The sequence below is a fragment of the Podarcis pityusensis genome (genome assembly GCF_964106645.2).
Source record: "Podarcis pityusensis genome assembly, chromosome: 12".
In the NCBI taxonomy this organism is placed as follows: domain Eukaryota; kingdom Metazoa; phylum Chordata; class Lepidosauria; order Squamata; family Lacertidae; genus Podarcis; species Podarcis pityusensis.
Genome location: NC_138037.1, coordinates 6831122 through 6851766, shown reverse-complemented (window position 1 = coordinate 6851766; position 20645 = coordinate 6831122). Strand labels below are relative to the sequence as shown.

The following is a 20645-nucleotide window of genomic DNA, read 5'->3' as shown; positions in this document are numbered from 1 at the left end:
AAAGCAAAGATCCCAATCTAATGGACTTCCTCACTAAATTTGACATCCTGTTCATCCAGGAAACCTGGTCGATAGACGAGCTCTACCTGGATAATTACCACTCGTGTATTAAAAGAGCAACACCTAGTCAAAGAGGGGGCAGACCCAAAGGAGGCTTAGCCTTGCTGTTCTCAACGCAGATACAAGCTAATATTATCCAATTACCCTCCAATGATGAATGGTCTGTAGCAGCAGACTTCGGACAAAGCAAACTGCTATGCATAAACTTATACTTACCTACATGTCGTCGGCAGGCACAAGTAGAACAACTATGGAAAGAAGTGGAAGCCCACGTGGTGCAATGGAGGAGACAACACCCATCAGCCATGATATTACTAGCTGGTGACCTAAACGCAAGAGTGGGCCCTAACGACAACGCCCTATATGCACATTTTCACCAATGGCCTCCAGAAATGGAAACTATCCCACCCCTAATGATAAGATCATCCTACGATAAGACATGCAACATTGGAGGACTACATTTAGCACACATGGCCTACAGACAGAATCTACACTTACTGAATGGGGCTATACAAGGAGATTATCCTGGTCAATACACATATTGGTCAGGACACAAACTGTCAACGATAGATTATTGCATTGTTTCCCAGGACCTGATCCCTAGAATATCAGAATTCACCATTACAGCAAGAGCTGAAAGTGATCATCTACCTTTATCCCTCGTGTGTGATTTACCCTTTGATCTGCCCAAACCACAACACAGATATCAACCAGATCTAACACCCGGAACAGACCTCAAGAAAATCAGATGGAACGGACAAGTGAGCGAGCGGATATCTAACTGGTATAAAACTGAGGAGAGCTACCGTCTCTCAAAAGCAATTATGGAAGGGTGCTTAGAAATAGAGGAGAGTGCCCCGAACATGATGACAACATATGAAATGCTTATACAAAAAATTCAAGAGTTTGTTGTAAAACCGAATTCCAAGTCTCCCCACCGTCGGAAAACTTCCAGGGAGTGGTTCGATCATGAGTGTATAACCTCCAAGAAATCATTGATCCACTCCTTCATCTGCCATAAGGATAATCCAACAGAGGACAACAGACAAAAGATGCTTGAAGCCAAAAGAAGTTACAAAAAACTTCTGACACAAAAGAAAAGATACGCAATGAAGTTATTATGGCAGCAACTGATAGAGGCCTCCAAATCAAGTAACCCATCATTATTCTGGAGAATCGTAGCTGTACAGCCGGATAGGGGCCTATCGCAACTATCCTGCTGCATATCAATGAAAGCCTGGGAAACGCACTTCCACAATCTTTACGAGGAATCTAGCGATGAGTCCTATGCATTAGACATACCGGATGATCAGATACAGCCATGGCCAGCAGTCTCATTAACAGAGACCCATCTGCTGATTGACCAACTAAAGAATGGGAAAGCCCCCGGAATTGACTGTATACCAGCGGAACTATTTAAAACCAATGCGAACTGGTGGGCCCCCTTGCTAGCCTCTCTGTTCACATATATAGATAGAACTGCACAGATCCCATACGACTGGGGGACTTCCATCATTATTCCCATTTACAAAAAAGGCTCGAGGGACGATCCCTCCAACTATAGACCTATAAGCCTCCTGAATATAATAAGTAAATTATACGCTAAACACCTCAGCGAGAAACTGTGCGAATGGATAGAAAGAGCGAAGATTCTTGATGATGCACAGGCAGGATTTAGACAAGAGAGATCCACAATGGATCACTGCCTGATCTTACAGCACCTAGCTGAGAAATACACGTCGCATCACAATCACCACCTATTCGCAGCATTTGTAGATTTTAAAGCAGCGTTTGACTCCATCCCAAGAACTCGACTCTGGGACAAACTCAACAAATCATCCATAGACCGACGTCTGCTGCTACTAATATACAAACTGTACAACAACACACAACTTCGTATAAGATGCAGCCAAGAAGGTCAACTCTCTAATTTCATTAGAACAACAAAGGGAGTTAAACAAGGATGCATTTTGGCCCCCTTTTTGTTCAACATCTATATAAACTCCCTAATAGATCACCTACAAGGAGCGGATACACACGCCCCAAAATTAGCAGACAAAAAACTGCCTATCCTACTCTATGCAGACGATGCGGTTATATTGTCCCAGACTCAGATGGGCCTCAAAAGAGCTCTTAACAGCTTATCCCAATATTGTAGAGAAGAGAAACTAGCAGTGAACTACCAAAAAACAAAAATCATGCTTTTCTCTAACAAAAGGAAAATATACAGATGGAATTTAGACAATCAGGAGAACAAGTGACATGCTTTAAATATCTAGGAGTGATATTCCAAGCATCAAGGAAGAAGACTGCCCACATAAACTACAGCTCCTTTACAGCACAAAAAAGTACAACAGCAATCCTAAGATTCCATCGTACAACGGGAGGAAATTTCATTCCTGCTACAATTAAACTATTCGTTGCAAAACCAACAGCACAAATCCTATACGGCACTCGTCTCCCTCTCTAATCTAGACCCATATGAGAAGATACAATCAGGTTTCCTTAGATCACTCCTGCAAACACCTAAATGCGTCCCAAATGCCGCCTTACGACTGGAAGCGGGCTTATACAGCATTAAAGCCAAAGTATGGATAAGAACCTTATGCACTTGGCTAAGACTTAACAACTCGCCGGTTGGACTACTTTCCCTGATGCTTCTTGACAAATTCCAATCTAGCTGGTTGAAGGGCATTCTCAGAAAACTGGCCACATATGGTCTCTCCCCAGAGTATTTATTAAGTTTAGAAAGGGGAAGGGCCAAGAACATAATCAAAGAAAGACTCAGGGACATTGAAACCCAAAATGACTTTAACCAACTTCCGATAACTTATAAACTTCTGTACAATTCCCAAAGGCCCCATCTAGCAAACTATCTCAAAGTTCTAGACAACGCTAAACACCGATGGGCATTTTCCAGGGCCCGCTTTAACGCTCTCCCTTCAGCTCTTCTAGAGGGAAGATACAATAAAATACCGATCGAACAAAGATTATGTCCCTGTAACAGCAATGAAATCGAAACCATTGGGCATGTCATCTTATACTGCCCATTATATTGAGACTCAAGAAAAGAGCTGATCGAACCGATTCTGAGGAAAATACCTTGTAGTACAGACAACACCTATATCAGACACCTCTTAGCTGACAAAGAGCCCGAAATTAACAGGTCCGTGGCAAAGTACTGTTTCATTGCAACAAGAATAAGACGAGCAATGATGTCTACAAAGGAGTTCAAACTGTAAACATCGAAGGAACGATAATAAACAGTAGCGACTCCTGATTTGAATTTTAAAAACTTAAAACTCGAAACCTGGTCATAAATATAAGCACCAATTGGCCAATTGGCCATATTTTTACTGTTATTTGTAGCACAATACTACTCTTAATGTCATATTTTATAAATTGCTTCCTGGTCATTGACCGTATTAAATATATTTGATTTGAGGAAGGGGAGGAGAGGGGGAATGTGGATGACCAAAGGGGGAGGGGAAAATCAAATATAGGACAAGAATTTCAGGGCAAAGGAGGATAAGGAAGTGGGGGGTTAGTGATGCAGTTGTGGGAAGGGGAGGCAAAGTTACTTAATTCACACTACCTGAAGCAATATGCAAACCAAAACAAAAGCTGATGTATTGCACACGTTCCCTCCTCCAAAACTATAAACAGCCACTGTGCACTGTATAGAAACATATGGTCTTTCCTTCTCCCTTCTCTCTGCTCTTCGTCCTGCTCCCAAGGAGTGGAGTTGCTGTCACTCACTGCAAGTGTCTCCTGCCTCTTAAGGGCAGCAGTTCTTTGTTGCTCTTGACTTTCTGGCTCCACAACCCTGGCTTTTGCCACAGAGAATGTGAAGACAGCGAACTCCTTCTATAATAATGACTAACTGGCTGAACTGGAGCTAGGGTCATTGAGCTAAGTGCAATACTAGAGTTAAGCTATTTGTGATGTGGGGCTACAACTGACAACACAATAGTTTTGATAAGTGGCTCTGTAATCTTGCTCTGAGTTGGGGGAAGACCGAGCGATAGGTGGAACACGAACTCTGCAAGTGGAAAGACCCAGCTTAAAGCCCTTGCTTTTCTAGTCAAAGAATCTTAGGTAGCAGGACTTTGAAGAAAGCCCATCTGAAGCTTTAGTTTGCCACAGCCAAACAGAATAGACTGGGTTACATGGCCCAACTGTCCAACTCAAGACATGGCATTTTCATTTGTCCCCGCGATCACCAGGCCTTTCAGACCCTTGATCCAAGAAAAGGCACCTAACAAATCATTGATTACTCACCCATAGTTTCTACATAGTCCGTGCATCCATCAAGGGTAATGATTCTGTCGGGTTCATAGAACTGTGCATTGCCAAAGTCCAGGAGTTTGAGCAGGTTTGGTTCAGTGATGATCATATTTTCAGACCTCAGATCCAAGTGCAGGATATTCTGAGCATGGAGGTATTCAACAGCACTAAGAATCTGCCACAGATAGTCTCTGACTTCCACCTCTGAATAGGATGACCTACAAAAGAGAACCTGGTTACACAACAACACGTTCTTCATTCTTCATAAGACTATAATCAGTTGGTGCTAAGCAAGGAATGCACATAAATACTTACTGAAAGCAAACTCAAAGGGCATTTTTGCTAGATAGTGTTGGATGGGTGTTAGTGTGAGCATATCACTAAAGAAAAAGCAGAGATTATTTTAAAAACTACATTTCTCAGACCTTTCTTACTGTGTGTGTCTCTGTGTGTATAATGCATAAATATGCACATGTAGTGTAGACACACACACGCAGAGAGATGTATATAATCTGCCAGATTTCTGGGGATTTTCAGGTTTTGGTAACCAATCTTGTAAAACAACAACACTATACTTAAGTAATGTAAAATAAAGAAGTAGTTTTCCAGCCAAAGCCAGGGGTTATTGTAACAGAAGACCCCTCCCCTTCTGTGACTACCACTTCCTCTTCTTTTAAAGGTGGGTCCTGCTTTGGAAAATGTTGAAGACCACTGGTCTATACTGGTCTTCTTCATCTGGCACCTTCACACTGGGTTGCCTATGGAAATTTTACAACGGAACCTCTGAAAACTGTATTCTGAGGAGGAGAAGAAAAGAGGCCTCCACAACTTTTGTGGCTGATGCATATTTAGTTTGTTGGACAAGCAGGCTTACCTTCCAGCTAAAGCATTGAGAAGCTCAGGGCCAACACAAAGTTCTGTGATCAGCACCAGGTGGCGTGGGCTCACGTAGGCCCCCTGCAGCTGCCCAATGTTGGTGTGGTGAAGCTTCCTCAGGATCTGATACTCCTGGAGCACATCTTCCTTGTCCTCTTGCCTATAGGGAATGATCTTGGCAGCCAAAGCATTTCCACTGAGCTTTTCTCTGCACTGTTTGATGATGCTGAAGCGCCCTCTGTCCCGAGGTGGAGCAGAAAAGAAGGGGAAGAAACGGAACAGAAGTTTGAGCTGAATGTTGTTCCTTACCTGGTGATACCCCACCCACCCACGTTCTGCCATGCTTTGAGAAGACTGTCCTACTGGATGGCACCGAACCATGCTTAGGAGTGGCTAATGGGAAGAGCTGCTGCTGCAGGACCACTAAAAAGGACTCACAATAGTCGACACAAACTGTTGCCTGCAAGTGAGACGTCAGCACAGTGAGCAACTGACCCAGCAGCCTTCTTGGGAGATATTGTTTGCGGTGTCATGTGATGCTGATTATCATGTGATACAGAGCCCCCTGCAAGGGACTCTGCATTCTTTCCCTCTGTCACTCACCTGGCCTTCCTTGAAGGAAATTGCAAGCAACAAAAACTCTACCCTCTAACCCACACTGCATCTAAGTTGAATCTTTGATTTTGTTGCATAATTTCTGTTGTCGTCAAGGAGTTGTGTCAACCACACTTTCCTACTGATAAAAACCAGGCACAGCTGGTTAATTTGTAAGTCAGGCAAATACACCCTAGGAATGTCTGACACCACAAGCTCAGACTTATCTTCTACCCTCCCCCTTAAAAAAAAAAAAAGAGGTGTGGAAGGTTTTATGGCTATTTCCTCCCCTCTCCAGCTCTGATGCCTTCTCAGTCTGCATTCCCCTCTATCAGCAGTCCAGATACATATGCAGTATTGCATATCCAGGCAAGCTATTACCATTGTACATAGGGGAAAATGCAAATCCCCTTATTTGCTTAATTTATTACCAGCCTTTGTGGCCTATAAAGGTAAAGGTAAAGGGACCCCTGACCATTAGGTCCAGTCGTGACCGACTCTGGGGTTACGGCACTCATCTCGCTTTATTGGCCGAGGGAGCTGGCGTACAGCTTCCGGGTCATGTGGCCAGCATGACTAAGCCACTTCTGGCAAACCAGAGCAGCGCACAGAAATGCCGCTTACCTTCCTGCCAGAGCAGTACCTATTTATCTACTTGCACTTTGACATGCTTTCGAACTTCTAGGTTGGCAGGAGCAGGGACCGAGCAACGGGAGCTCACCCTGTCGCGGGGGTTCGAACCGCCGACCTTCTGATCGGCAAGTCCTAGGCTATGTGGTTTAACCCACAGTGCCACCCGCGTCCCTCAGGCCCTTAACCACAACTGGGGTGGGATTTGGTGCTGCTGCAAAGAGGGGCAGTTCTTAAGGCCACATTATTCCTCAGCAACACCTATACACACTGAGTGGACCATGCCTGCCAGGAGCACCATTTTCCTTTCTTAAAAAGCTTGCTTCCTGCTTAGCAGGCTACATTTCTCCACATATAGAACTTGGAGGAATCCAAGTGGTTACTAAGGAGCAGTGAGCCAATGGAAATCTGTACCTTTTAATTTCCGTCTGGAAGGCATACGTCTGGTGGGTTGGCTGAGCAGGAGCTGTCATTTGGCTGTCCTCTGGGTCCACAGACTGGAATGCTGCGTGGTGGGGGAGGAGTGGGATGGGGGAAGCAGAGACAGAAGTCGCAATCGGTGTTGAAAGAGGTAAATAGCAGTTGATGCAATGCAAGTTTCCAAGGCTGCTTTCAGTTAATTAAGGTCTAGACAATCAAGGGTGTTGTTTGTTCCCCAAATATCCCATGACCATGGAAGGAGGTTTTGACATCCCAGGGGCATTCCAGGAAGGGTGCCAGCTGGAGAGGTGTTTTGCAGAGATGCCAGAAAGCAATGCAAGGTTGTTGTTTTTCAAAGTGAAAAAGGAAGAACGCCCGTTAGCCACCCCATGACCACTGATTATTAAAGTGAAGTTCCAAACGCTCATAAACCACCCCTCAAAATGTTACCAAAAAGTTTTAGAAAAATGACGACCTCTTTTGAGGGGGTAGGAGGTGAGGAGGAGTTCTGTGAAACTGTTGGATGGAGCTTGGCACAGCATTCATGTGCAGTTATTTTAAAGAAATTATAAATGCTTTCATGCATCCTGGGCTATCTATGCTATGTCTATTTTAGTGTTCTAAGCCACCCTAGGACCTTATGGTAAAGGGTGAGTAAAATATCTAATAATGCTAACAGCAGCAGTGGCCCCCCAGGAAGTAACTGTCATGCCAAATGGCAGGTCTGAGGCGTATGCTGCTATTATAATATACTATGTATATTATAATGTATATTCGTGTATAAGCCGACTTTTTCAGCACATTTTTTATGCTGAAAAAGCCCCCCCTCGGCTTATAGTCGAGTGAGGGTCCCTTTCAGGCTGCTCCTTCCTCCTCCTCCGCCTTTGCCGCTGTTGGCGACGGAGGAATGAGCAGCCCCAAAACAGCACTTTCGGGCTGCTTGCTCTTCCTCCTCCGCTGCTGCCACCAGGCAGGTAGGCAGGGGGATGGGAGGGGCAGGGGGGGGAGAGCACTGTGTCGTTTGATATGTTCACCCACAACTTAACACTGGCGATGAGGATCAAGGCTACAGGTGTACCTGTATATTGACCCAAAGTGCCGTCAAAAACCTCGGCAAAGTCTTTGACCAGACCCTCAGTCTCTGCGTTAGAGATGCAGTTGATGCCGGTGACTTCCAGGCTGAGGGCATCAAACCAGTCTAGCCCTAGCCCCAGTCTAGCCCAAGACACGATGGACAGGGCAGACCTAGTGTCGATCTCCATGTCACATGGAGCTCCTTCAATGAGCACCATCAAAAGACTGGTACCCAGAGTGTCCAAAAGGCTACTCGACTCACTGCGTACACCTGAGAGACTACCAGGGAAACGACATTCCTGTGGTAGGCGTTGGCCGGTTCTGGATCGCTTTCAAGGATTTTTCGGGCCTGCTCTGACTGGTGGTGGTTGAAGGTCAGCGGCCAAGCCTCCTAGGGCTAGACTGGTTTGATGCTCTCGGCCTGGAAGTCACCAGCATCAAGTTGTGGGTGAACATATCAGACGACACAGCGATTCTTCAAACAGCTCTTGTTTATTCACAGGCCAGAACAGAACTGAACTGAAGGGTTCAGCCAGCCTGCTTATATAGAACTCCACTAGAACGCAACAGTAACCATTTTCTGTAACCATCCAATCACTGAACATCACTTTCGATCCCTTATTTGCATATGTGGACCTGAGTGAAAACTATCTACAGTATCCCCCTGCTGGCCCAGGGTGAGAACTTCAGTACATAACAGAGAGAGAAGCCCCCTCTGATGCGCTCACACACGCACTCCAGCCCACCAGGAGGTTTGTGGTGTGGTGAACTGGCTTATACGCGAGTCAGTAAGTTTTCCCAGTTTTCTGTGATAAAATTTGGTGCCTCAGCTTATATTCGGGTTAGCTTATACTTGAGTATATATGGTGATTGTAATCATCACTATTACTATTACTGAATTTATTGTGCACCCATCACCAGCAGGTCCCAGGGTGGGTTACACCTATTCAAAATTCAGAACAGTTAAAACAAATGACGGGAATGGGGTGGGCTCTGAAAACACGCATCTCAGGTGTAAAAGATCAGGGTAAAGAGGAGCGTCTTCAGCATTCTCCGAAAGCTGTGTAGCAAAGAAGTCACACACCTCTCTGTGTAGAGGGAATCCCACAACTTAGGGGCTGCCACATAGGAGAAGGCATACCACTCAAACTTCTGAGGGAGGTGGAACTATCCAGAGGCCCCCTCTGTCTGTCTTAGCACCTGGGAGGGTCATTGGGGAATGAAGGTCCAGAGCTCACTGCGTGATGTTTAAAATAGTGAGCTCTCAGGCACTGCTGAAAGAGTTCCTGCATATGCTCTAGAAATTGCAAGTTGCCTGTTCCTGTGGCAGTGCCTCCTAGGGATAGGCAAATCTGTTAATTTCAGTTTCTCTTGTTTTCTCATTTATCCAATCTTAGGTTCACTTTGCCACGTAGGTTGTGATTTTAAACAAGATAAAAGGTCCTCATGAAAATTCAATAGTATTTTAGTGGAAATTTCTCCTGATACACATTCTTCTAATATATTCTTGTATATAATTGCATTATAGGCATTGTTTTGCAAAGCATTCCCCCCTCAAAAAATAATGCATTTCTGCATGTTATTTTCATTAATTTATGCATGTATATGTCCACTCAACCCTGTTATATGCCTTTTTCTACACATTACTTGCAAAATTCGGAAAAGCGCGTCAAAGCACAGCTGGGTTCCCATTTGTGTATTGTTTCATAAAGTGTGAAATATGTAAATCTGTCTTTAAATGTCAACTGAATGGACTTTCTCCCTAGTTCCTCCTGCCCCATAGAAAGCTGCTCCTGAAAACAAGATGATGCTGAGACTTGACCTCCAATGGAGAACAAGGAGCTGCAACTGGGACAGCAACAACAACAACAACAACATGAAGAGAAGGCCTGGGCCTGGCACATGCAGTTGGGTTTGTAGGCATGGCTAAGTCTCCTGGATTGCAGTGAAATGGCATAAGTCATGAGACCTGTTCATCCCCCTGTGATGTTTTGGAGAGTTCTTTCCATGGAGGAGCAAAGGCAGAAATGCAAAGATAAGGATTCCAGCTTGAATGAGAAGGACGGAGGAAACTAAGGAACCCTGTCTGCTTATGTGGCTATAAAAGGCATTTCCAGGCTTATGCTGCTGGAGAGGAAAAGTACAGGAACTCTATTCAGTGTGGATTATGTTGTTACCTGCTGGATCCGTGTCACCAATTCTCACTTTGGCAGTTGGGTTGCTATACGGCCCTACACCACTTTTGCTGACGCAGGCAAACCGGAAGGATAACACCAAACCCCGAGGGAGGTGCTCAGCAGTGTAGCAGCACTCCGAGATGTCACTGGCCAGAGTCTTCCATTCACCGTCTGGGCCAACAAAAGAGAAGAATAAAGTTTAGTGTAGCAATGTCGTATTTTGACCAGATGGGCTTGGATTAGGACGCACAGGGAGGGAGATTTCCAGCTATTGCAGAAATGAATATTCTGTCTTCTACCACTTTAGACAGGTGCACTATTAAAGAGATGTGTGCGATCTCTCAAAAGCACAATATTCAGTCCTGCATCCATCCTTCTCCCCTCTATGGGATTTCATTTTTTTTAAATGAATTTTATGTTACTTCAAGCTGTTTCCTTGAAAGCAGCCTCATACTTTCTCAAGATTGGGAAAGGAACCAGATTGTTTTTAAAAGCCCCTCTCTGCCGAAGAGAACTGTAAAAGGTTCGAATGCAAATCCAGATTTCTCAGGAGTTATGGAAAGCGTTCCAGAGAATCCAGAGCAATATGATTGCACCACATTCACGTTCGGTTGTCCTGTTGTAGTCTCTTCTGCAGCGTATTTTATAGGATTTGAAGCAACAAGCACCTCACCCTCAATTACTATTTGTTAGTAGAACGGGGGTGGGGGAGCTATTGGCAAGGCTGGCTCTATCATGTTTCGCTTTTATCTAAAGAGTTGTCTCGTGGAAGATGGAGCAAGCTTGTTTTCTCCAGCTCTGGAAGGTAGGACTCAAACCAATGGCTTCAAGTTACAAGAAAGGAGATTCTGACTAAATACAACTGATAGTAAGAGCTGTTCAACAGTGGAACAGTCTCCCTCGGGAGGTTATGGACTCTCCTTCATAGCAATTTTATTTTTCATTCCCCCCCCCCCAAAAAAAATTATTCATTTTATAAGACAAATAAACAACACAAACAGAGAAAACAAACAATGCAAACAAATTCTTGTCTTATCCTTGTTTTTTCTAAACATTGTTAGGTGAGCTTCCCCAAGTCCCCCCTGTCTGATTTTCATTTTACCTCATCTTTAGCAGTTTACATATATCATAATTTTTAATTTTTTATCACACTTACTTTTACCATAAAAATCTTCACATTTTATCCCTCACATACAATACTATTTTAAAATACACTATCTTCTACTTCTAACCCTACAGCCTATATCCACTTCCAAAGCTATTCTAAGATTTAAATATTAACATATATTTTTTTCAAATATTCTTTAAACTTTTCCCAATCTTCTTCCACTGTCTCTTCTCTCTGGTCCCGGAGTCTCCCAGTCAGTTCGGCAAGTTCCATATAGTTTCTTATTTGGAATTTTAAGGCAGAGGTTGGCTGGCCACCTGTCATGGATGCTTTAGATGAGATTCCTGCATTGCAGAGGGTTGGACTTGAAGACCCTTGTGTCCCTTCCAACTCTAAGATTATATTATTTTATGGCTTGACCTTATGATACCTGGGTTGTGGCAGTGGATTAGACTGCGCCAGGTTATTTTATGATTCTGTAGTTGTGGTGGGGCCTGGGAGATGCCTCAGCAATGTTTCTAGGTAAAGGTACCCCTGACCGTTAGGTCCAGTTGCAGACGACTCTGGGGTTGCGGCGCTCATCTCGCTCTATAGGCCGAGGGAGCCGGCGTTTGTCCGCAGACAGCTTCCGGGTCATGTGGCCAGCATGACTAAGCTGCTTCTGGCGAACCAGAGCAGCGCACGGAAACACCGTTTACCTTCCCGCCGGAGCGGTACCTATTTCTCTACTTGCACTTTGACGTGCTTTTGAACTGCTAGGTTGGCAGGAGCCGGGACTGAGCAACAGGAGCTCACCTCGCCACAGGGATTCGAACCACTGACCTTCTGATCAGCAGGCCCTAGGCTCTGTGGTTTAACCCACAGCTCCACCCTGACAATGCAGGAAATACCTTCCTACAGAAACCCCAGGCTGAATCGTAGAATCATAGCTGGAAGGGTCAGTTTGTACAAGGAAGCAGTTTGTACAATGAGTTCTCATTTGTTTACCATCTTTTTTGCACAGTACAGAGTAAGTAATGGGAGTGTTCAGTTCCACTGGCTTCCAGGCCAACTCCACTCCATCCTCAAGAACCTCAACAATATCAGGAGACGGTGGGTTCGAAGGTGTCTCTGTCAAAGTGGAAGACAAAATTTAAGCCTGTGACTGGTAGAATGAAGCCATCCACAGTGTAAACTTAGGACCAAACTTTAGCTCTTGTGCTTGATGCTGTAAGCACCCTGTGATATTCGGATGAAGGGTGGTATATCAGTTTAGTAAACAAACATCAACATCATAGATATTTAAAGCATACATAGCTGCCAAGAGGAAGGGAACTGAGTTTGATGCCCCATGCCACAAACCCAATGAAAATGCTCCCCTTACAACTACTATTTGCCCAAAGAAATTTCTCCCACCAGCAGAAGCTACCCTACTGTGCGACTACTGCTTTCAGTGAGGGGGCAATTTTCATTAGGATTTTGTCATGGGGAAAAGAGCTAACCCCATTTTCTATCACATGGTGCAGATAATGCTTGGATTGCCTCATCCACAGATCACAGCTCCTAATTTTATTGCAGAAACTAGATGCATGCCAATTAGTGGTAAATCCAATTTGGCTATCTTACGCCAGTGCTTGTTGTTTGTCAGTTATTTAGGAGGTAATAATCCCAAACACCCCAGGACTTGACAAACACATTGCTCAAGCCCACCTGATGTGCTGCCTCTTTCTCCTTGCTGCAAAAGTCATACTATTTGCCTGAATGTTCTCAGGGTCTTTATGGAGGTATAGCCATGGACCTCCAGTCATAGCTTGTAGCTCAGCCTCCCATTTCGTTTTACTGGAGCTACTGGGAGGCTGGGGGCAGTGAGAACAGGGGAGCTTTAGAGGTGTCATGCCAGCTTGCATTCCAAGATGGGACAAGACTTTTGTGAATGATTCCTGATAGACTGTGTTGATTCAGAGAAAGCAGAAAGGCTATACAGTGGTACCTCAGGTTACATATGCTTCAGGTTACAGACCCTTCAGGTTACAGACTCTGCTAACCCAGAAATAGTACCTCGGGGTTAAGAATTTTGCTTCAGGATGAGAACAGAAATTGTGCTCCGGTGGTGCGGCGGCAGCGGGAGGCCCCATTAGCTAAAGTGGTGCTTCAGGTTAAGAACAGTTTTAGGTTAAGAACAGACCTCCGGAACGAATTAAGTACTTAACCTGAGGTACCACTGTATTTCTGAATGCTGTCCTACACAAAAAATATTGCTGCACATGGAAAGTTGGCATGTCAGAGAGAAAGCCGTGCTAGGACTTTCCTGCCAAAGATCAATTGGGAAATGCTATGCTACAAGTTCAAAGGATCAAATGGGAAATAATTTGTTCCTTTACCTGCTTTCCTTATTACACAGGAGGTGGAAACTGTGCCCTGGGCATTGGTGGCTACACATGTATAAGTGCCAAAATCATTGGATGTGGCTGCTAATATTGTTAAAAGCTGGAAGTGTTTGAGCGTAGAGGAGATCAGGATCCTGTCCGTACTACGAATGGCTGCTCCATCTGGAAGGTTGAAATGAAATACAAAAATATAAAGGAATGGGTCAAGGTTAGATGAACCTCTTATGAAATCACAGAGAGATGTACGTGAAGAATCTTGAGTAGAGGCACTATGTCAGCCCTAGAATGTAGGGTGCAGAGGGTGGGAGCGACTCTCCTCTAGAGTAGGCCTGGAAGCCATGAGGTTTGAAAAGAAATGGGAATCCTTCCTTTTCCCTCTTGGTTTCTGGGTTCAGAATAAAGGATGATTTCTTTCCCCTGGCTGGGATGGATGACAGTGCCTGTAACCACTTGATAACAAAATAGCTATCCTTTTGAGCACCCTTTCCTTTTATAGGCTCTAGATTTATTTAAATAGGAAATCTATAAGCTACTTGATCAAGCAGTTCTCCAAGTGGTGTACAAAACTGGAAGACTAATAACGGCTAAGATTCAGACTAGGCGAAAACAAATATATGCATAAAACTAAAATTAAAAACTAATAAAAATAAATCAAGAAGAAGAATGAAAAAAAAGAGAAACTAGCAAATTTTTAAAAGACATATAGGTAATTATATTATAAGCCTGGGTAGGTGTGACAAAACAAAAGGTTCAGGAGGTATCTAAAACAATATAGCAAAGGTGCCTGCCTAATTGTGCATATTTCAGGTAGGGAAATTCTGGCTTCCCCTCCCACCTCATTCATTCACTACTCTCTTTCTCCCACCATAGCATCCCTGATTGTTAGGTAGATTTATTGCTTTATTGTTCGGCGCCCAGCCACGCTCCCCTGCGAGCCTCTGCTAACTTCTGTTTACGCAGGGTGGCTTTGTAGCGGTCGTAAAGCAATTAGCAGATAGCAAAGTTGCACAGCGGTCGTGTGTTTGAAAGAGCAGTGAATTAAGTCCCACACGTTTCTTCTGTCCTAATATCACTTTATTTGCTCAAAAGTAGCATATTTACAATCAAGAAATTCCATCTGATTCAAGCTGCATCTTCTCCCTCTGTTTGCAGCTGCGTAACAAAACTGCTTTCACTTTACACTCAGCTCACTGCATTCCAAGCTGCTTTCCTCACGTCCTGGCTTACTTCCCTTGTAAGCGCCTCCTCTCAGCCTCGAGACACAGAAGGTTAACCCTTCACTACACCCAACACTGATCATGCACATGTAATGCACATGTTAAAGTGTGGGAAGGGATTTGTTGAAGAAAAGGGTCTAGTAAATAGAGAAATGGTCCTGCCGTTCCCTCCTTGCTTTACCCCCAAACCATCCCTGTTACAGATTCATCGCAGGTGGACAGGTGTGGAGGTTACATTAAATTTTTACAAACTAGCAAATTTTTAAAAGACATATAGGTCTTTGCCAAACCAAAAGGTTCAGGAGGTATCTAAAACTATATAGCAAAGGTGCCTGCCTAATTGTGCATATTTCAGGTAGGGAAATTCTGGCTTCCCCTCCCACCTCATTCATTCATTACTCTCTTTCTCCCACCATAGCATCCCTGATCATGCACATGTAATGCACATGTTAAAGTGTGGGAAGGGATTTGTTGAAGAAAAGGGTCTAATAAATAGAGAAATGGTCCTGCCGTTCCCTCCTTGCTTTACCCCCAAACCATCCCTGTTACAGATTCATCGCAGGTGGACAGGTGTGGAGGTTACATCACCTTTGAACCATTCGACGTTGGGTGATGAATGGGCAGATGTCCGGCAGGACAGTGTCAGAGACTGCCCCAAGGCAATGGTCTGGTCAGTGAGCTCTTCCGCAAAAGAAGGTGCTGAAAAGGAAGAGAACTTTAGAGAACACAGATCAGTGAGGCAGAAAGCAGATACCTGAAATGCGTTGGGTTTTACCTTCTCTAGCACACATTTCTAAATCAGCAGAGAGAACCAGAGGAGTAAGCTGCATTCTCTCCCATTTCCAGATCTCCAGGTTGCAATCCTAGCTGGTCCTTTGTGTTGGTGCAATTTGTACTATGACTAATTTAATAAAAGGGGACGCGGGCGGCACTGTGGTCTAAACCACTGAGCCTAGGGCTTGCCGATCGGAAGGTCGGCGGTTCGAATCCCTGCGACGGGGTGAGCTCCCGTGGCTCGATCCCAGCTCCTGCCAACCTAGCAGTTCGAAAGTATGTCAAAGTGCAAGTAGATAAATAGGTACCGCTTCGGTGGGAAGGTAAACGGCGTTTCCGTGCGCTGCTCTGGTGTCGCCAGAAGCGGCTTAGTCCTGCTGGCCACATGACCCGGAAGATGAACGCCGGCTCCCTCGGCCAGTAAAGCGAGATGAGCGGCACAACCCCAGAATCATCCGTGACTGGACTTAACTGTCAGGGGTCCTTTACCTTTTACCTTTTTAATTTAATAAAGAAGCTTCAATCGTACAACGTTTCTACAGTTTTCATGCTGTGCTTCCCCAGGTTCTAGTTTTAATGCAACAAACAAACAATCAAACACCGTGATAGTACCTTTCTCCTTTGTTTTGAGGCTTGGAAGAGTGAATGAAGGGAACCCTGTTTTCTTTTTCGATCCTCCAGAAGCCTCTGTCAAAGATGTTCTTTCTTGTAGCTCACCCTTCCGCTCCTCTGAGCCTGTTGAAAATGAAATGAACCACTGTAAAGACAATCAAGTGATGGGCGCTTTAGGCATTAGTGATTTAACTAGATATTTATATATACAGTGGACGCTCGGGTTGTGAACGTGATCCGTGCAGGATGCACGTTTGCAACCTGCAGCGTTCGCAACCTGCAGTGGCGCGTCTGAGCATGTGCAGGTTGCGATTCAGAGCTTCTGTGCATGCGCAAGGCGCGATTTAGCGTTTCTGTGCATGCATGACCGTCGAAACCCGGAAGTAACCCGTTCCAGTACTTTCGGGTTTCAGCGGTCCATAACCTGAAAAAACGCAACCTGAAGCGTCTGTAACTCGAGGTATGACTGTATATACATTTTTAGGGCAGCCTGGATAGCTCAGTTGGTTAGAACATGGTCTGATAACACCAAGGTTGCAGGTTTGATTCCTGTATGGCTCAGCTGCATTGCAGGTGCTTGGACTTTGATGAGAATCCCTTTCAGCTCTACAGTTCTATTATTGTGTGATTCTACATCATTGGCATCTGCCATGAACCCAATAGGGCCACCTAAGCCTTTGGGAAAGCCATGTAAAATGGTGTACATAATTGCATGCTTGAGTGAAGATGAAGAAGGAATTGTCCTACTCCAGCCTCTGCCTTTTCAGTTACTGTGCTTAATCACAAGGTGTGTTTGGGTCTTTGTAGGGTATAGTTAAGTGTCTAGTGAAGGTGGTCTTCAGAGCAACATTTTAGGGTTGCCATAGCAGGTTCTCAGATACCTGGTAACTTCTTATGGTCACCTATCACTGAGCCGGGTCTTCAGACCTCCTTTACCCTGAGCCTAAGAAAGGAAACAAGTACACATATAAAATTATTACCTTCCCTGCTTTCCTGATCAGAAGATGACTTTCTCGTCAAGATTCTTGAGAGGTGGGTGACGGATGCTTTTACCTTCTTCTTTAGACTTTGCTCCACCAACTCCACGGACTGAGATCTGACAAAGGGCTTGAAGAGCCCCACTTTGTCTTGTAAAGAGCTCCTCCGCTGCTTGGCTGGGTCTTCCAGGAGACCATAGATTTGTTGAGACCCAGACGGTATGTCACCTTCTGAATCAGACCTATTTCCTAGTCGGGGTGCTTTGGCTTCTTTTGGCTCTACGTCCAGCTCAGGTGGAGTTTTCTCTTCATCTCTGGGAGCTTCCTGTACAGCCTCACCTTTCAAGTTATCATCCCTGGCACATATTTTTTTATCCTGATGTGAATGAGATTTCAATCCCGGTAGCAACTTTGGTTTTTCGCCCATAGGCAAACGTCTTTTGCTGGGTAGATTCTCTGGGGCTTTTCTGAAGCTAAGGAACTCAAATGGGAAGTACACAATGTCATAGAGTTCATACAGGTTGAGAAAGGCAGGCTCCACCTCAGAGATGTCAAATTTTGCTGTCTTGCTATCAGGACGAGGCATGTCCTCTGAGAGGTCCTGAATCTGTACTAAGCGGATCTCGCACATTTGGTCACTTCTTTGGCTGTCACAGTAATAGGAGAATCTGTCCCCAAACCCAGAACTACCAAAATGAGATACCATGGGCATTTCTGCGCCTACATAACCCATGCCTTCAAAAGGGGGAGACATCCTGGCTTTCTTGCCCATGGAAGGTAGCACACTGAAGTACTCTTCTTCTCCAGGATATATAATATCTGCTTCTGAGGGATCTGCTAAGCCAATGCCCCCTTCTCTTTTTCCTCTCCGAACAAGGTATCTGGTGGCCGGTCTTACTGCTTGCCCAGGTGAGCCTGGGTAGAACACCTCCCTGGAAGGAGAAATGTGTCTCCTGGATCCCTCTGGATTAGAAACAGACTCTGCTAAAGCAGTCATCTCTTTTGACAGGCAAACCATCTCATCAACTAAGTACTCCAGGGCTTCAGCCTCTGTGTCACTATAAATAGCAGGTTTCTGATGAACATGTCCTCTGGTTCTTCCTTGTCCAATGGAATATGGGGTTTCCTTTTGAGTAACCGGAATTTCTCCCCCAGAGGCTGAAAACGGCACAACTCTTGCTTGGGAGAAACCTGAAACAGATGGCTCTTGGTCTTTCTGGAAAACAGACTCGTCCTCACTGGAAGCAAGTTGTGTACAATAAACGAGTTCTCGTTTTTCCGGTTCAGAGAGAGAAATTGGAATAGCTTTGCCTTGTGAAGCCATTAAGATTTGCCTCTCTCCAGGAAAGGCATCAAGCTTTCTCTTTCCTGGGGCAAAATGTCTCTGCTGTAGATGTTTATGGTGTTCCCCCTCATGGATCAATGCTTGGACAGTATCTGTTTGTTGAGAAGGCTCTCTCATCTCACCAATAGCCGGCACTGCTTTGCTGTGAATGAAGGACTTAGGAGGCTTTTGGCTTTCTCCATGAGAGACTGATATAGAAGTAGGCAAAGTCTCTAAGCCAGCAGGAACATCACCTTCTTTAACAGGAACTTTCATCTCACTGTGCATGGGAGGTGTTTGGTACGAATGCTTTGGCTCAGCGTTTGAAACTGGGGCAGCTTTTGCTTGAGAAATAGTTAAACTAGCTGTGCCTTTGCCCTTTAATGCAGCCGATTTTGCCTGGCTGGGTGCTGATGGTTTCTGTGGCAAAATCTGCTGCTCTTTCCCTCCAGGGACGGATACAGCTGCCTGTGAGCCCGGAAGACTTGAGCTTTTACTCTCCAGGAGAACTTCTGAAGGCTTCTGATGTAAAACCAAAGAGCCTTCCACCACTGGCGTAGTCTGCAGGACCCCTGGGCTTTTGCCCTTTGTCTTAACGACTTGTTGAATTTGCTGACCCTGAAGAGAAGGAACTTGAGGCAACTGGTCTCTACTTTTAAATGCCCCCTGAAGAACAGCAGGTCCTTCTTTGCCCTGGACAGAAGACAGCATTGTATTATCAGGGAAACCTTTCCCCTTCCCACTGTCTTGGGAGACCAGTGGGGCTGTTTCTGGCGGAGTGACTCTCAAATCTGAGCTCTCTCCCTTTGGAAGAATAGGAACTGTGTCCTTGCAAAGAGGAGCTTTGAATGTCTGAGGTAATCGCCGTTCCTCACTTTCACCTGTTCGGGCTAAATCTGACTGCTGAGCAGTTAGAGCCAAGTCTTCTCTTCCTAGGGTAGATGTTCCCGACTTTGTCGCAAGAGGTAGCTCTGGTTTCTGAAGCAGACCCTCTCCTTTTTCAGGTGGAGGTATTGAAATCAACGCCTTCTCTTGCTGCTGAGCAGACAAAGACAAGCTGTGCCTCTCACCAAGTTGTGCAAATGGCACTTCACCCTTCACAATTTTCTTTGAGCCTTCCTTTGCAGAAGTCTTTTCTGAGGCCTTTTCGCTGCAAGCCTCAAAAGCACTGCCCTCGGGAATTAAGTCGCTCTCTTCTTCCTCAATGTATTGCTCCTCAGCAAAGCTTGTGGCTCTCATCTTGTAGTCATCCAGTGACCGGCTTCTGCTGGAAACTTGAAAAGTAACTCGCGGCGATTTCTGTGCAGTGTCAAAAGAAGCCGATTTGGTCATCAGAGGGCCAGCTCCGCCTTCTCTGCCCCACTCAGTTTCTTCATCCCCAGACAATCCTCCCTCTCCCAATTCAAACTGTTCTAGAAGGGGTTCACGGAGGCCACTTAAAGCTGATTTTGAATAACCGGCTTTCCTATAGGTTCTCTTTGCTCTTTCTAAATGCTTCCTGTGCTCTTTGCCTGGTGATGAAGGCACATCGGCAAGACTCTCAGAAGGCTGGCTGTAGAAAGTACTTTTTATGACACTATGTCTCGGGACGCATCCAGGAGATCTTCCTGCTTCGGTGCTTTCAATTTCCCCTTCTCCGGGTACCAGTAAACCAGCTTTATCTTGTGAAGAAGCTGTGTCAAACATTGGTCCCCGAGGCATTAATTCTTCACTTTCTTGGCGTGTCTGATCACCCTGCTGCCTCTTCGCTGAAGCCTGTTTAGGTCTTGTAAGCAGCGGTGGCAGCGAGGATTCAGAATTCTTAGCCTCTGCTATGGACTCCTGGTATTCTGGGTAATCCGATCCCTCAAGCACAGATAGGTGAAGTCCTGGCGTAGGGCCAAAGTGTCTTCTTCCTGTGGAGGCCGAAATCTCGTTGTCGGAAGATGATCCACTGGTGCTTGATGAGCTGCTCTCTTCCAACAGGTGTCGGGAGATGCCAAGAGAGGTGGTCTTATGAGTTTTCTCCAGGATTTCTGGGATGGGTCTCATCACCAGCACAGATTTATAGCTCATAAGAGAACGCTGAGCAGTGGAATAAAACACAAGGCAAAGGGGTTAAAACAACTGAGAGGAGAAAACCAGTTAAGGCACAACAAGAGGCTCTAAT

The 20645-nt window shown here is 45.1% G+C and overlaps 2 protein-coding genes across 23 annotated transcripts in view; one reads left to right on the top strand and one right to left on the bottom strand.

Annotated features, from left to right (window-relative positions):
* Window positions 1-20645, top strand: part of LOC308459086 (7-alpha-hydroxycholest-4-en-3-one 12-alpha-hydroxylase-like) — a 393862-nt gene that overhangs the window by 65596 nt on the left and 307621 nt on the right. The gene's annotated exons all lie outside the window — the stretch shown is intronic.
* The window catches only part of OBSCN (obscurin, cytoskeletal calmodulin and titin-interacting RhoGEF), a 264501-nt gene that overhangs the window by 15975 nt on the left and 227881 nt on the right, over window positions 1-20645 (bottom strand). For all 22 annotated transcript variants that reach the window (XM_080973891.1, XM_080973911.1, XM_080973892.1 and 19 more), the window contains 9 exons: window positions 17176-20560; window positions 16196-16318; window positions 15398-15508; window positions 13587-13754; window positions 12214-12336; window positions 10119-10289; window positions 6862-6952; window positions 5222-5461; window positions 4342-4565 (listed from right to left, as the gene is read on the bottom strand). In XM_080973891.1, the coding sequence (XP_080830017.1) occupies window positions 4342-4565; window positions 5222-5461; window positions 6862-6952; window positions 10119-10289; window positions 12214-12336; window positions 13587-13754; window positions 15398-15508; window positions 16196-16318; window positions 17176-20560 (4636 nt within the window). The remainder of the gene's footprint in view (window positions 1-4341; window positions 4566-5221; window positions 5462-6861; window positions 6953-10118; window positions 10290-12213; window positions 12337-13586; window positions 13755-15397; window positions 15509-16195; window positions 16319-17175; window positions 20561-20645) is intronic.